This window comes from Rhopalosiphum maidis, chromosome 2 (genome assembly GCF_003676215.2).
Source record: "Rhopalosiphum maidis isolate BTI-1 chromosome 2, ASM367621v3, whole genome shotgun sequence".
Classification (NCBI taxonomy): domain Eukaryota; kingdom Metazoa; phylum Arthropoda; class Insecta; order Hemiptera; family Aphididae; genus Rhopalosiphum; species Rhopalosiphum maidis.
In genome coordinates, this window is record NC_040878.1 from 44,296,373 (window position 1) to 44,315,053 (window position 18,681).

At 35.2% G+C, this 18,681-nt stretch overlaps 1 protein-coding gene across 2 annotated transcripts in view; it reads right to left on the minus strand.

Moving 5' to 3' along the window:
- Positions 1-12,384: 12,384 nt before the first annotated feature.
- The window catches only part of LOC113551157 (homeotic protein proboscipedia-like), a 61,730-nt gene continuing 55,433 nt past the window's right edge, over positions 12,385-18,681 (minus strand). For both annotated transcript variants that reach the window (XM_026953226.1, XM_026953224.1), the window contains 2 exons: positions 17,066-17,208; positions 12,385-15,420 (listed from right to left, as the gene is read on the minus strand). In XM_026953226.1, the coding sequence (XP_026809027.1) occupies positions 13,414-15,420; positions 17,066-17,208 (2,150 nt within the window). In that variant the 3' untranslated portion in view covers positions 12,385-13,413. The remainder of the gene's footprint in view (positions 15,421-17,065; positions 17,209-18,681) is intronic.

Here is an 18,681-nt window from a genome sequence, read left to right on the forward strand (position 1 = left end):
TAAGTGTCTAATACATATATGTATATATATACAGTGCGCTCTCGTTGCTTCCATGCCCGTCGGTACCGCCGACCACTTCACCCGGCGACGTGCCCGTCTGTATAATATTATTATATATATTTTATAATATACCTCGCTGCACTCTTTGAACCGAACCGCCTCGCGCGACCGTTCCCCGTACATATTATTACATTTTCGTACACCTTCATACGTGTATAACATGTTCGTATGTATAGGAGGCACCTATGCCGCGTACGCATAGGTACGACTGGGCGCTGTTTTCGTGGTCGTCGTCGGGTTTTTTTTTTTCTTTTTTTAGTAGCCGCGTGAGATTTCTGGTTTTCGACTCGACTGTTCCATTACACGCGTATAGGTACATACGGCACCTGTATAATAATATTATTATACTGCGCGCACCACTCTTCCACCGCGCGCACGGTGCACTTACACACAGCATTATTGTATTACACGTATACGTGTATTTTTTATCGTATAACATTGCACTATGTACGTACCTATAAGCGCGCGTGCAGTGTACGCCATAGCAGTACGATATTACGGATATACATACATACACAGTGTATAATATTATAGTGTAGGGTGGAGCCCTGAAAAATGATAGCCCGTGTCCACGTCCCGTTTCACAACGACGACGGTAATAACAATAATTATTATTGCGCGTACGCACGCACACCACGAGACTACTTGCAATGGTGTGCGATGCGTTTTCTGTTTTCGTGTAGTCTACGTGTGCCGCGGCGTACACAGGTAGGTACCTCTATATATAACAGTGGCTGGGTCGTGTGACGCCATTTTAGATATCTCGTTTCCTCTTGGCCGCCCACACGTGCACACGCAACACACATGTACACAATATTATGTATGTACATACATATATATATACATAATATATATGCATAATATATAGGCACCTGCGGTAATGGTATATAACTACATCGTATATGCGCGTATATATATATATATATATATTATAATACGTTCAGCACGATGGCATGCTAATATTATGACGTGTATGCGCATGATAATATATAGTATACCGTACAGCATATTAATATGTACACATAATATTATATTACACACGAGTACGACCCAGTGTCAACGACGAATTAATTGTAAAAAGACTCGGTCGAATTCGTGTATATTCTATGACGGCCGTACTGTGTTATGCGATTGCGTTAGCCGCATTATATTATGCATTTCACCCATCACCTATACGCGTATCTGAGCGTATTGTAATAGATAGGACAACTCGCCACTTAGAAATACGCGTGTACAAGTTTGCAGAGGTTGTAAAGGATCTGCAGCAGAAATCCTTCAGAACCACCCATCACCCGGTGATACTGTAACCATCACGTGCAGTGGCGCTGCACTTCTAAACGTGGACTCGACTCGGGCCAAATGAAAATACACATTATTTACAAAAGCTCACATGCGTTCTACATTTATACCTCGTATAGAAGAACAATCTGTAAATGTTTAATTTGTTGATAGTTCCGAAGGAAATATCGATACCACGGTACAATTAATTAATATGACGTATTACGTGTCGTTATATACATACTACCCTAAAGGTCTATAAGCTATACAAATAAGGATTCATATATTCCTTATTTTCATTATGTTATCGTACATATTTTGTTATACATTTCTAATCATAGCCGTTCGGGCTCGTCGACATATTACTTCTCATTAAAAACATATAAAGGTCAATATTCAATACCAGTCAAACTGCAGCGTGTAATGTTTTCAGCGGAACGCAGCTTATTACGTCGTATTATTTCGAATGTCATCGAACGCGCGTGTATTTATATATATATATATATATATATATATTATACATAATATTATATTATAATATATATTATTTTGCCGTGGAAAATCAGACTGGCGCGTACATATTTTAACATTATATTTACATTTGGCACTGACTACACATGAATAAACCAATAAGACCGAGAATAAATATATGACGGTTGTTATTATCCTAAAACCGTGAAAGTTTTCGCCTGTGCACAACTTTGACGGTATGTTCAAAAGTTTTGTAAGAGGTTTCAAAGCATCCCAGCGTGCCGTGCAATATGCGAATATACCCCCATAATACGTATATATATATATATATATATATATATATATAAGCATATTAAGCACGCGGTCAATATATTATACTTGGTGTACAAGACACGCTCCACTATCACATACACTTACGCGTATAAAATAATGATATATTTTAAATTCTATCAGCTATCGCGGTGTTGTGTAACACTAACTAAAACAGATATGTGTAAATTATTTAAGTGCAATTGACAAGTGTAATTATGTAATACATGTAACGCAATGTATACTTCATAGTTCATAGCCAAAAATCATAAATCGTTTATATAAATAAATTGACGATGAGATAAAAACCTTTTTTGTCTATGTGTCTGTGTTCATACAACTAAATAATATTGTCTTACTTATTTTGTTTTTTATTTATTTTTTTACATTGTACACTTACAACACTTTGTTTTTTCTTTCTTTTGACTATTATAGGTATAAAGGTAGGCATTATACAGGTACCGTAACTCATTAGAGTTTATCTAATATAATCCAAGTCTACATTATTTTCAGAAAGTTATTTTATTAGGTACATCTACCTATATGTACATCAAAATACGTCGAGAACATTTGTTAATTTTATTGCAAAATATTTTTTCGTCAACAATATTGTAAGAGTTATGTTTAGAAATTATGGCGCGTACGTAATGTTCTTTGCACTCACAAGGCCTTCTTGACCACGTTTCACTTAGATGTATTGCCCGAAAACTGTAAAAATAATATTACACAACGACAACGCTATATTCGATAGTAGGTAGAGTTTGGTATGCGCGTGTACACACTTGTTATATATAAGTATGTAATAAATGGGTCACAACTTTGGTGTACGTGGTAGCACAAATGACTTTTAAAAGTATCATATTTGCAACCCTGACATATATAATATATATAGTAGGTATGTACACACGGGATAAAAGTTTTGTTATTCAGTATTTATTAAAAATAATTATTTTTTTTAAACTCGAATTAAATGTGTATCACTAAGCTATCCATTATTATTATTATTATTTGAAAATTTAAGATTTTATATCAAGACTGCTTAATCAAAAAACTTGGAAAATTAAATAAATTTAGTAAAATCTATAGTTATTTTTATTTTTTATTTTTAATAACAACAAATTACATTGTTAAAAATTTAAAATCAATCAATCGTTATCATTTATTTTATATAATAAAACAATATTTTACAAGAAAATCTATAAATTCGAAAAAAATAATTAAAATAATATATAAAATAATTTAAACCGTACCGTGCAGCGTCCACGGGCCTATAGTAATGCTGAAACGTAGAAAGAATATTCTACCGCACTAACGTTTTATACCGTCAATTACGGTGCATTTGACATAGTATAATATTATAATAATAATAATAATGATATTAAACGTGTATTTTAGTGTGTACATTTAACCGGAAAAAAAATCACATATACACACATGTGGTGTCATGGGGTCGTGAGTAGAAGGCATTCGATACGACAACTTACTGTACGCAGGATATATATACACGAGAACAACGTGCACGTAAAATGACGTAGCATTTTAGGAAAAACGTGTGACGAAAACGGTTGTCGGTGTGGGGCGGCGGTGTCGTATATTATATAATATATTCTATGGTCCCACGCATATAATGGAAGAATAAGACGTGAAAAGTGTGTTTTAATGCTTTTATCGCGCGCGCGATCTGCGCGACCTTTTAACGCGCGCTTTACGCAATGTATCAATGTATGTATGTGTATACATACGATAAAAACCAACGATAGTGTAAAAATATAAAATAAATAGATACGTAGTGTTCCAAGCCAGCAGCGTAATCGAAGCAAGTACGTATTACGAATCGATGGAAAAAGGGGTTGTCTGAGGTTATTGTATTAAAGTATAGGCATATCAGTCTTGTCTGTGGTGTAACTATAGTGTGAGATATATTAAGTATTACATTTATCCGTTTGTCTAAGCGACTTTTAATCTAAACTAAATAGCAACTGTTATACGTAGTTAATTGAAGTAATAAATAAAATACTCAGCTTTGGGCTAAAGAGAATAAAACTGGAACAAATACCAAAACAATTTTTAATATTTTTAATTGGTCAATTCATACGTGCAGGGTCTTTGTTTATGTAGAAATCCTCTGGGTAGGAAATAAATGAGGATTATTAAATTAATATTACGCACTATCTTTTATACACACCTTTCATTTAAAGATGTTCATAAACATCTGAAGTTCAATCATTAAACAAACTAAATATTTAAATGAAAAATAACTATTTTAATTATTTTTTTATAATTCAAAAATTACAAGACTTGAAATATAAATAGATGCTGACTCAGCGTCGTAGTCCAAAACTGTATTTTTAAATACATTGAATACATTTATTATTCAATGATTACAATAAAGTGTCATTAGCACCATCATAACTTATACTTTATACACCTATTACATCATATATACATAAATATAGATAAAAAAAAAATAATGATAAACCTAAGTTTATTAAATTAATTAATTAAAAAAATGAAAATGAGTTGTATCTCATTCATTAGGAATAATAGGAATAGATTTTTAAGTTAAAAATTAAAACACTAAACACAACTAACTGACCGAAAAACAAATAAATAAACAAATAGCCTTATTAGGTAATTAGGTACATAAATTTAGACACGCAAATATGTGCAAAATATATATATTAGTGACTAGTGTATATCATTTTATTATGAAAGCAATTTCCCACGGGCTATGTTGGTTAATAAATTAGAGATAACGAGTGAGCGTGTGTATTTGTTTGCATTGTTTTATATTAAATTTTCAAAACCAACTAATAAAATATCATTATAATATTAAGCTTATGGTGTTTTAAAAGTATTTATTATGGTTTGTTAAAATAAAACATACAACATTTAATATAAAAAATAAAGTTTATAGTAGTTTATATATTCAATTAATTGATGTAGATTTTATGGTTCATATAATAATCCATCTAACTACCAATATCTTATTTGATGTGAACAATTATTTTGATATTTTATCTTTATTTATTAACCATCGTTATTAACAGCGATGACATGTAGTGGTATAATAGTATTGCTGCATTAAAATCAATCGAGAAGTAACTAAAAAACGATGTGCAAATGTATACGAGGACATTCTTCAGAGGACTTGGATAATATTTGTTATTGAATTAACTACAATTTTCTATGCATACTGTTTATATAATAATATGTACCTTAAATTTACTATTGTACAATATACAAATAGTTAAGGTGCTAAACACACGACCATCAAAATCAGCTATCACCACTCATTTATTCATACTATCTTTATAAAACACCACATAAATCCTACATACCAGCTGCTTAAACATATACTATAGCTTATTTATAGTCTATAGATTACAAAACTTTATTAATAGTCAGATGACATCAACTATGTAGGTATCAAGGCTTCGTGTTAGCCACCTCATTTACATAATATTATTATGATACGTACTTATGTATGTTTACCACTAGTTAGTATTGCGAAATCGGTATAATTTAGTTCGAAGAAAATTTGTAAAAACTATTAAATACCTATATAATATTTAATCTATCATACCTATTGGTGACTGTACATTATATTATACTATCGCATCGTTATTTTACGCACGCATAGGCCTGGGTATGAAGACATTTACTTAGATTATGATACTGAGCTGTGTGTATACCTATATATTATGTTTATAATATACTTCAGTAATACGCGTCAATATGCGCTTTTGGGCGCTGGTTGTTTGGGTAAAACGATTCTCCGCTTTTCCTAAGACAACGCCTTGACAAGAGGGGGTCGGGTGGCGATGGACAGTGAGCTAGCACGAGTGTGCGTGTGTTTGTAGACTTGACGTGCACTAGTGGAGAGAGGAGAGGAGATATGTCTCGGTATCTCGATGTTCGAAACGGAGTGGCGATGGCAATGTGTCGATGACGGAGGGAGAAGGGTTGTAGGGAGAAGAATAAAAAAAAAAACGTATACTATAGTTTCAACTGAAGATATATATATACAAGTATAGCTAGTACACTCCTCTCTACGCGCGTGGCGATTATATAAAGCGAGGGAAACGGAAAAAGAAATTAGAACTGTAATCCTGCTGCGACTATATATGTAGTATATACATTGTAGCGGATATAGTAGTAGTGTAAAGGTATATGATATATATCCGTAGGTATGTATATACACAGCAGTGCGTTTCTAAAAGTCTTCCGTTCGGAAAGAACCGTCGATCGAACGCTACTATATATATATATATATGTACAGTCGATGGATAGGGACGACTACGTAGATTGCGACGCACGCGGGTGACCGTTTTTTTCTTTTTTTTTTTCGTTTCCTTTTTTTCCGATTTCAACCCCCTCCCCACTCTCACCATGACGCCACCGCCCACCATATCGAATCTACTCGACGACGCATCCACGTTGTTCTCCTCGTCCGTCCCGGCTGCAGGGCAGAAAGTCGCGGTGACGAGCAGGAAGCGAAGAAGAGAGCTGGAAGACATTGTTTTCCACTCTTACAGATTTCCCCTCAGACTTGATTGACAACCGAGATACCGTTTACATATTATAACGTATATACGTACACAGTATTATATATAGTGCACATTGTATACACGTATATGCTATGTGTACACGTTATAATATATATACATATATATTGTGTGTATACCACGTTTACCGTGTTAACCATAGTACTCGTATAAGTACTATGCTATATTGCTATACAGGCCGTATGCCCGTATAAGTATACCGAATACATAATATTACACTCTAGATATGTACATAGTCCCTAAAAATATTTACATCACAGATTCGATGAAGTGTATAATATTGCTTATATAATTTTTACCATGTTATTAGTCTATAGTCTTAGTTATTTCTTACTATTTGTATTGATAGTTGGTATAGGTACCCAGCTAGCAAACATTAAAAAATAGTGAAAGGTACCTAGCTAGAAGTCGTTAAATATAGAGCAAACGGCCTGTCGCATCGAAAAAAAGTTCCAAAAATAAAACATTTACTTTACGGACTTATCGTACACACGTTCATCCCATTTCCGACTGCCGTCACTGAAATAATCATAAAAAAGCAATTCATTATTAAGTGTATCCATCGTACAGTTGTATTTTTATACGTAACTTTAGAGACTCTTAGACAGCCAATTGGAACGGTTGTGTAATGTAAATAATGAATATATATACATAGATATCAAAGCGTTATCGTATTTCTACAGTACGGTGAATAATATGAATATTTATATTATCGCCATATACCTATGCAAAGAACAAGCGATCGGAAAAATAACGAAATAAACATCGTTTAAAAAAACCCTTAAAAGTTATATTTAAGTGGCAGAAGTAATGTGTGGTGGTGGAGCGACGACGGCGACGAAACGCTGTGAAACGGGATAAAATTACTTTTTGTCCGTTTTGAACGGACGCCAAGGAAGTCGGAAACTTTTCTTTTTTTTCATACTTCAACGGTTTGCAGTTTATTCGTTTTTAACTGATCCGTATTGTACACGTTATTATTGTCGTGGCTTAAGATTACACGATGTAAAAATTCGATTTAGATAACATAAATTATTTATAACATAACATAATATACAGATAAATCAAATATTAAAAAATTAGCTACAACACATGTAGTTACTAGCTGTATACTTCTTATTGATAGATCAATAGATGTATATAAGTTATACAATGATTTTTTTTTTTAAATCAAACACTTTTTAATTGAATTTCAAGTCATTACTCATAACAAAACAACATTTATAAAAAAAGTGTATTTTTATTATTATAATCTTTTATGTTTTTTTGCCAGTATATTTAGTTTAATTTTATATTCTAAAGCATGATATTTTTCTAACAATTACAGTAAAATAAAAATAAAATCATATTTTGAATAAGTAGTTAATTTGTTAAGTCTTTTAAGTTTTGATGAGCGTAGTAATGCCAGTAGTGGATCATTTTCCGTGGTACCCCTGTGCTACTCCACTACACTTATATGAACTTTAATAACTCATAAAGTTATAACTAATTATAACTATTCGTTTAAATTAATTATACGTTGAAAAATAATAATTACAGACTGAAAGAAGCTATCAGTTTTTTTTTATCAATACATAATAAACAAGCTCTAGTTATCACTTCTCCGACAACATACACTGCTCATTTTTCAATTAAAAATATACCCAATTACTATTTTTCCAAAAACGTACCATACATAGTTCTTATATTAAAAAAATATCAAATTACCCAATGTATTTTATTTATTTAATTTTAAATTAATTTATGATGAAATTCCAATTAATTTTCATAATTTATTAAAAGAACCTATTTTTAATTTTGTTCTAACTAAACAAAAATCATGTAGTTTAAGTATAGCTCGTATAATTCTTATAGAAATCATTTTTATTAAATATTTATTAATATATAATTAATAATAATATAATAAGTATATCGTTATTGGTTAAATATTTTAAATATAGGTATACGCATATGCTACAAACTGTATAATATACTATCAATGACGAAAAAACCTAAACAATTTAATTTATTATACCTACAGACTAGTATAACTTTTTAGTTTAAGCGATTTGATTTGGTATAACCCTATCGCCATTACTATACTATAATTTCTTGTAACTTATAAGAAAATATAAATTAAATTAAATACAAATACGATGCGAAAAGTACCGAACATATAATATTATTTCCTAATCTATACAGAATCTCTGATGTTTCGGTATACTGATTATTTATGTCTAATGTGGAAACAATACAAGAATCGCTTACTCATAGTCTGTATACATAGTAATATATAAATACGAGTTTGTACAGTATAATGCTATTACTGTGAATTGCTCTTTTCGGGGTTAATAGTTTCCGAAAAACTGGCAGAGAATAAAATTTTATAAATAATTTGGAAATCGTCCATGTTATTACTGTGCATATCATAGACGAATAAAATTATTAAAAATATAATATAATGATTCGTAAGTCGTGTTTTTCTATATAGTTATGTAACATAACTTATGTTTAATGAACTTGACTGAGCTAATCGTGATCTGAATACAAAGTGGATGTTTTTGAAATATACAATTTTTTTAGTGTGTAACAAAATTGTTGTAAACAAGAAACAAAAAAATGGCTATAATGAAATCGAAAAATGTTAAAATAAATGTTCTTGACGTGAACCATCTATATTTCTAATAGTGTAACCACTTGTTTCTACATATTTATATATTGATAAGTTTCTGACGAGGGATGAAATTACTGAAACAGATTTTTTTTTTTTTTTTGGTTAAAAACTGAAAATCTAACCTACAGTTTAACTTTTAGGAAACACTGATTTCTATTTTGATCAAGCAGTGATAAATGTTTGATCATTTTATATATTTTCTAGATAGAAAAAACTTAGATGAGTATTTAATATTACAGTACGGAAAAATGTGGATTTTGTAAAGATAAAAATAAACTAAATTTATTTTAAAAACAATATATTAACAATCATTATTCATCTTATACTTATATTATAGGTACTATGCGTGCGTAATACGTTCGTATATATATGTATATAATTTTCTTGCGATAAATGGATCAACGCCAGTCAGATTTGAGGCTAATGAATTCATTTAATTTTCTTTACATATTATATAGGTATAAACGCATTCTGTGATTGAATAACCTCACGGGAAAGTATTCGATCGGCAATTTTTGCAGTTAAAGCCTATCCTTTCACTTATCACGTCCTGTATGTACATTATTACAATAAACATTGCGTATAAAAATATAAAATAATACACGCACATACACACACACACACACACACACAGTCAATACTCTCTCGTCGATATTATAGGTAGACGTTTAAAAAAGGAAATGTGAATGTGTGTGTGTGTTTTTCAACTGCCTTCGTAGTGTCGACTGTCGAGTCGTCTTCAAACAGCAGAAGACTCACAACTATATCGGATACTTACGACGAAAGTGCGCGTTCGCACGCACTCGCACCGAAGTGTCGGACCGAAATTGACGGCGGAACGATGCGGCGCTCGGTGTGATCCGGAAAAAAGACCCTCTGGCTGGCGGCGGTGCGTACAGAAGACTGCGGAGGGGTTGGAATAGAAAGAGAATGAGCAAGAGAGAGAGAGAGAGGAAAAAAAGTCAAGGGTGAAACGGGGCCGGCCGACGGCCATTAATCAAAATCCCGTGACATATTGCTGTGTGTTACACCACTATTATATACGCGTGCAGTATATATACTATTTGCGCGATACACACGTTCACACACGCACAGCCTCCTGCCACGTCTATATATCCACATGCAATTCACGTGTATGTGTGTGTGTATGCGTGCCAAAACCCATTGACCTAATCTCCGATCTCTGTCAATCGATAGGCATAACAATATAATAATTTATGTCTATCCGAACGGTTAGACGGAGACGTTTCGTCAAATCGAAACACTGTGGAAAAATAACAATATAAAATCTATATTAATGACGGTAAATGTTTGTTTGTGCGTGTAAGCGACCCACCGCAGCAAAGTCTATCGTACTCGTTTTTTTCAAAATTCAGTGCGTAGTAATACTTGATGACGTGCACCTCAAAACCGAATTTTTAAATTTTGTCATTTCAAGGGGATCGCGTAAAACGAATATTTTATTAATAAGGTAGCCCCATTGGTCACAGAAAATAAAACGGTTGTTCTCATAATTGGATACAATTTTAAACTCGTATTTAGTATTCGGTCAAAACCGCCCTAATGTATTTATGAGAAACACGTGTAGCTTGTACGAAAGAGCGTTAATCCATTGGTATTATTTCACCATGCAGGATCAACTATAATTAATAAATACATCTGTTGTATAAGCCAAAGGCCTAAAACGATAGATTTTCATTGTGTGATCGTCAATAGATTCAGCAAGATCCGTAGTAGTGCCACAGCTTATTTTTATTATTTAGGTAATTTTTAATGTTTAACACGTCGATGTTAAATATTTATAGTTGACTTATACTAGTGTTCGTGTATATTATTGTAGTTATAATAATACACTTTTGCCATCTGTCAAACAAATAGTTATTGTGATTGGATATCGTTTTAGAAGTTCGTATTTTGGTTAAAGCAATCCAAATATAATAGTGTTAAAAATCTGTGCGGTTTACGTTAAACGGAGTTTAAGAAAGTACGTAAATCCACAAAATCCATAAAATTCGTCACGGGCAACGTTGTGCAGGATCAGTTATACTAATGTATTACCTGAATCGGGTAAATGCGCATGCACTGCCGTATAATAGGTAGTATGCACATCATGCGTAATATTATCATTACTATGTACACGCGATTTCTCCGTTTCCTCGATTTCGTTTCCGTTACATTACCTATTGTACGGTTCATACCACACAAAATCAGATTGTCATGATATTATTATAAAAATAATACAATATCACGACCGTTTCAGCGCGGTGGCTGCCGTCGCGTATTAACAGTATTTTGTTATTTTCTTTGGCTTCCAAATTTTACGCTATAATATGGCCAATATGGGCTACAATCGTAATATAACGTTGTATTTTATATCAAACACTACGGCGTCGGCTGATGTAGGTACTGATGTCAAGTGGAAAAATGACGACTTTTACCGTTTCTACGTTGAGGTGTGAGAAACACGCGTTTTGGTAAATTGTTGTAGTCTACAACTTGTAAATGAACATTTTACATAAATGTATAATGATCAACAATACGACAAAATATTATTTTGATTTGTCGGGTATTCATTATTATTATTTTTTATTTTTTTGTATAATTTAATCATAAGTTTTAACTACAATTTATTACAATCGTTAGGTAGTAATAATAATAGCAGCAATATATTTAATTACATAATTAATAGAAATAAAAAAAAAAAAATAAAGAAAAATGTATTGCAATCGTGTCCGTTACTTTGAACCATTTGTACAACTTTTCTTATAATTTTTTTTTTTTTTTTGTCCCTTGCAGCGTTACAATAAGACGAATGTTTTCTACTATATAATATAAACATTAAACATTAGGCATTAATTTATTTCCCTTTTCAACGTATTTCTTAGCGATTCAATTGAAACTAAATAATAATAATAATAATAATAATCATAATAATAATAATAATAATAATAATAGTAATAATATCATAAAATAAAACGCGACAATAATAATAATTTTATATAAGACAACAATTTCTAATAATGTATAATATAATAATATAGTAATAATTATTTTTGTACAAGAAATATTTAACACGACCAAAAGGAAACAGTTATTATATTGTTTAGTTACAGTATTTCATCTATAATGTGTATAAGTAATGTACAAGGTTGCAATGCAATGCGTCACACGGTTTCAAGTGCGACATCTACACCGCTGTTATTTTACAACGAACTTTTCTTAATCTAGAAAATTAACGGTAAAATAATAATATACAAAACAACAAAAATAATAAATAATCGTCGAAGATAATAATATTATTTGTTTTTCGTTTAAAATAATATGGTATACAAAATAATGATGAAACGTAACGGTTGAATAAAAAAATATACTTAACATAAAAACAATAATATTTTAATGAGCTTGGACATGATCGAATTTTGTGTACAAAAACGAAAATAAATATTATGTGGCAGACAGTTGTTTTCCGAGTGGACATCCGTTTAGAGCCTGTGTGATAGAATCTATCGGAATTCGGCGAACCACTGAAGGTTTTTTGGATAAAAAAAAACACGCGAAACGTACAAAACACAAATTCAATCGCAGTTAAAAGTTAATATTCATATATGTTAAACGCCACTAATATCGTAATAATATTATAATGTGAGATGTGAGTTTTGGTAAAACATTCTACGAAGGTTTCGACGTGCTCACTCGCATACTTTACGCGTGATGACCCGAAGACAGTCTATCTCGGTGCTAATTTTTATGACTTTTGATCAAACGCTAAATATTTAAATAGGTAAATCGTCCGGCGGTCGACGGCCACAACTCGGACGAGAAGACCAAATCCAAATTAGATGTAAACCGAAAAAATCCGCATGCAGTGATGACAAATATCGACGACTCGCGTCGGCCACGAATACGATTCCGAAAGGCAAAATAATACATACTGTACACGAAAACCGCCGGAACCGCGATGAGTATGCACAACATATGGTGGGGGGGGGGTGCAGATGACAGCAGCAGTACACCTCACGAACGTGCGAGTTATACGTACGGCGGCGACGATGTGAGCTAATAGTAGAGCGAATCTCAGCTGAGCTGATAGTATTCGGGTGCGAACTCGTTGGCCAGGTTGCTGAGGAAGTTGAAATCGGACGAACTGTTGCTGTTGTCGTGCACGCCGCCGTGGTGGTGATGGTGGTGGTGCGGCAGCGGCGGCGGGGGCGGGTGATGCGCCATTGCGGCGGCGGTGGCGGCCGCTGCTGCCGCGGCTGCAGCGCTACCGGTGACCGGAGCGACGACGGCCGCGGCTACGGCGGCGTTTGCCGGCTGGTGATGGTGCTGCTGGTGCAGCGACGGTTGCTGGTGCTGACAGTGCGGTTCGCCGACCACCGGGCCAGCCGACGTGGAGCCGTTGTAGAAGTGATGGAAACTGTTGAAGTGGTCGCCGGACGAATCGGCGGCCGCGGCCGCCCGGACGCTGTTCGGCGGCGTCATGGTCACAGATGAGCCGTGCGCGTGGAATTGGTCGGCGAACGCGGCCTCCAGTTCCGGTACGGCGGCCACGGCGGTCCCGGTACCGCCGCCACCACCTGCCACGGGGTCCACGTAGTACTGGCCAGCCGACACCTGCACGGCGGCAGCCGCGGCCGACTTGTTGTACCGGATCTGCTGCTGTTGCTGCTGCTGCTGCTGCTGTTGTTGGTGGTGTTGTGGCTGGTGATGTTGCTGCTGCTGTTGGAGTTGCTGCTGTTGATGATGTGGTTGATGGTGGTAGTCCATGTTGTACAGTTGCGAGCCCGAGTGATGGTCCTGTTGGTGATGTTGCTGTTGGTGATGAACTCCGACGCCTCCGCCGCTTCCCATGTGATGGTTGCTGGACGCGTATCCTTGGCTAGTGGCTTGGTACGTGCCGGCGTAACTCAAATGGTGGTGGTGATAATCGTCACTGCCGTTACCAGCGCCTCCGACACCGGCGGTGCTGCCGCCGTAACCACTGACGCCGGTCTGCTGCTGTTGGTATGCCTGACGGTGATGGTAACCGACAGCTGACGGTACTGTCGCGGCCTGCTGGTACGAATCACCGCCGCCGCCGCCGCCGCCACCCGACTGATAACCGTTGTTGCTGTAACCGTTACAGTATTGCTGTTGTGGGCCATAACCTGCGCCCTGCAAGTACTGTTGACGACAATGGCCCGGACCGGACTGTTGCTGTACCCTGCCAGGGCTCTGGACGGCCGCGGCCGCTCCGGACTTGGACTTGTAAGACGAAGACGACGACGGGGGAGACGAAGTTTCTGGCGACATGTACCAGCGACTTTGCGTGGTCGGTGGATACTGTGACATATAGCAGTCCTTGCCGGTGCCGCCGAAATTGTTTTGCTTGTTGTATTGCTGTTGCTGCTGTCTGTAAGCGTCGGCGGCCCTCGAGTACGGTGACTTGGCCGCCGGTCCCCCGTTGGACGGCGTCGGTGGTGTAGACACCGAGTGATCGAGTTGCTGTTGTTGCTGTTGCTGGTGTTGCTGCTGTTGTTGCTGCTGTTGTTGGTACATGGCGGCCGCGGTTCCCAGAGGACTTGACAAAGCGGTAGACGGCGTGTCCGGCGTAGATGGCGTCAAACTTCCCACGGACGTGCCGCCTCCCTTTAGCGACTTGCCTACTTCCGGCGATATATCCGGCATTAGCCTCATAGGGTCTTTCGGGCACATCGCCGCCGTCGATTTCTTGTTCGTCTGCGCTTGTTCTGGTTTGCCTGATGGTTCCCGCTTGACGGCCATGTGCATTATGCCCTCGTTGGACCGCGAGTCGTCTTCCATTTTCGTGTCGAACGAACTGACGCTGCCAGCGCTACTCCCGGCCCCACTGCTATTTCGGGTCACGTGATCCATCATTATGCCGGGTGGCAAGTCGCAGTTCTGACAACTTTTCTTGTCGTCCATCTGTTTGTCGCCACCGCCGCCACCTCCTGATGACTTTCCGTGTTTGCCAGTAGTCGTGCCAGAACTTTGTGAGTCCTTGTCGTCGCCGTCTTCGCCCTGCTTGTTGATGGTCTGCCTCTTATGCTTCATCCGTCTGTTTTGGAACCATACTTTGACCTGAAACATGTATATTTGACCAAATTCAATCGCACGTTTTCAATATTTTCCCCTCCAGACGAAATGTAATAAAAAGAAAATCGGAATAGAAGAGATACACGTTCATATTATATTATTGTCATTATTATTATTATTGTTCCTATTGTCGTTATCAACACACGCGGAATTATAATATGTATAGATACAATACAAATATATACATACAATGAGCACACGTACGACCAACTCACCGTGCAGCCCATGGGAGCATGACACGTTTTATTTTTATTTTTTCCGTTTCGTGTCCGTCCAAATTACAATTTAATAGGACCACAAACCACATACATATATATCGTATATATATATGTATATATAGACGGGTACATAGCATAAAATATAATGTTATATTCTTGCTATGAGGCCGCGGCGTTTCACCCGAATACTGTGTACGGCCGTTTCCGTTGAGTTTGCACGACATACACGAGCCGTTTACAACACCGTGTTTCGTTGTCGTTCACGCGACACGGTCAGATGACTTAAAACGTGAAACATTCGAAATTTCGAATCTGCGTCAAAAGCCCGACAACAATCGAGTACGATCTCTCTGCCCCGCCCGCTTTATCTACCCAAATTTAAACTGTACCTTTATGGCTGGTACATGCGTCTAACTGTACTGTTGTTAAATAAAAAACACGACTGCGTTTTTCGATGTCGGACAAACCGCATCGATCGCGTATTGAATGCGCACACACAGCGGTTTAAGTCGCAGCCAAACGTGGATATTGTGCATATAATCATATTATGCATTATAATCGATTAATACAATAATTCCGACTATTCCAATATATAAATAATAAATTGTTTTTCGATACTATTTTTATAATCGTTCTTTTTTGAGACCAAGACAATATAATAGAAACCAGAATATTTTGATTACCGCCCATCCGCTACACACAGCATAAAAATGTTAAAAACATTCAAAAAATAAAGTGTATTTGATTTCTATAATATAATGTTTTAATAACGCTGACAATGAATGTAATATTGTCTTAATGGCATAAATATTTCAAAACCGCCTGAAGTCATATCAGGAATTATTTTCCCTTGAGAACTGCCTACTTATAATGTACTGTACGAAACCATGTCATTTTTTTTTGGAAAATATTGTTATTATCATCTTGTTCAAGGTCCGAGTTCATTGAAATACAGCTGCATTATACATTAAACGCGGTAATCGCTGGGAAACCGATTTTTATAACTCCGAAGAGCATAACATAATAACAACAGTGGCTATTTATGTTCCGGTACGATTTTACAATGCGAACACACTACAGCACCGGCCAAGACCTGTAATTTAATGTCATTTAATTTTTTCTGATGAACACAATCCGAAACTATGTTTTTTTTTTATTACGCTTATAGAATAAAAACTCCGAAAAATTATTAACCAGGTAATAATATTATATTTCTAGTAATTTTTTTAACGTAGTTATTATTATTGCACACTTATATTATTTGATTTACATATTATTATACTGTTTTTTTTTTTATTATCAATTATTTTTTGGAATATTTTGAGTCTCCTACGACTTGACAGATTTATAAGTATGACAAGTAATAAAAATGTGGTGTACTTATAAACAATATAATAATATAAATATATTACCTGTCTCTCGGTGAGATCTAGAGATGCGGCGATTTCTATTCTCCTGGGCCGACACAGATACTTGCTGAAATGGAATTCCTTCTCGAGCTCTAGGAGCTGAGTGTTGGTGTATGCGGTCCTTAGTCTCCTAGGCAAACCGTTTTCTGAAACAAATAAACGAAACAAAAAATATAAACGATTGCCGGGATATGAGATACGGGTTATAGAATAATAAAAATCCGTGTCAACCTCGAAGTTATTAATTATACGAAAACCTATTGGCGGCGTCTTATTTTTTCGCCTTCGCATCTGACAAATGACATTATTAATATTATAAAAATATGAAAACACAAGACGGGAAAAAAAGAAACATATTGGCCTGAACGTCCCTAATGACCGTCGGCGGCGTAAGAGATAAATTTTATCCCAATGACGAGGCATCCGAAGCGAACACGAGGGAAGGCCGACCGCATTTGTTTCCGTCAAACAAACAACGCGCACGTTCTGCGCGGCAAAACGTGTTTGTTTTTCTTTTCAAAAAAAGCGTATCTCGCCGACAACTGGCGTGTACGTTGTCGAAATGCGCATTTCCGTTTCACGATGTGCACATCACAGCGGTCTCAGCGATTTCGTGATGAAATTACATTAAGAAAAACAATAAGTGGTGTCAACTGTCAGAAATATTTTTAACAATATTTTATTGATTATTTCGAAATTTGAAATTAAATTCACTACACGAGTCTGAGACGAATAAGCCGACGAGCGAGCGTTCTAGGTTTGTGAGTTATGACATACAAATGATCATACGCAATTTAAAATGATTCGCATGCACTGTTTTTTTATAAATAGGTAATATTTCTACATTTAAAAGAATACATATAGGTATATATATATATTATAAAAAATACATTTAGTAACATAAAATAATGAAAAATTATTATTGGTTCTACGTCAGTTATAATGCAAATTAAGCTTGAATAACTATATTATATATAAATAACTATACAAATATAAAACTGCTACCTATTTTTAACTTTTCTTTCGTAATCTATCGTAAGACTCTGGATATAAATTAGGTAAAATTTGGTTAAAGCGATTTTAAAATATTTCAAACATGTAACGATAATAAGTACTTTCTTTTTTTATCGGGCAGTAATATAATATAAGCTCTGAGAATAACATTTGAATAGTACACTCCGTATATAGTATACAACTGAGTGAGAATAGGCGATGCTATGTTCCGTCATAAAACCAGTTATAACAATCGTTCATAAAATTTAAATTTTTTTGAGTTGTAAATATTTAAATAAATGTAAGAAAAAAGCTACAATATAAAAACGTTTCATTTGCCATATCGTTTGCGATCATTAAAATGTTTGCGCGATAAATTGCTATTAGGATCAATTATTATTTAAGATATTTTTTTTTACATCAGGTTATTTGTAAATAATTACTGGTATATAAAATACTATGACTTCATATTTTGCATTAGTTTTCATGTAGGTTTTGTGAAGTACGATTTATTAGTGCACAGTATAATACGGATGCTTATATTATTTTGTTTGAAGGAAAACACTCATTGAAAGTGTAAAAACGTTGTATTCGAGGAAATGTTTAACTTTTTTTTTTTTACTGAA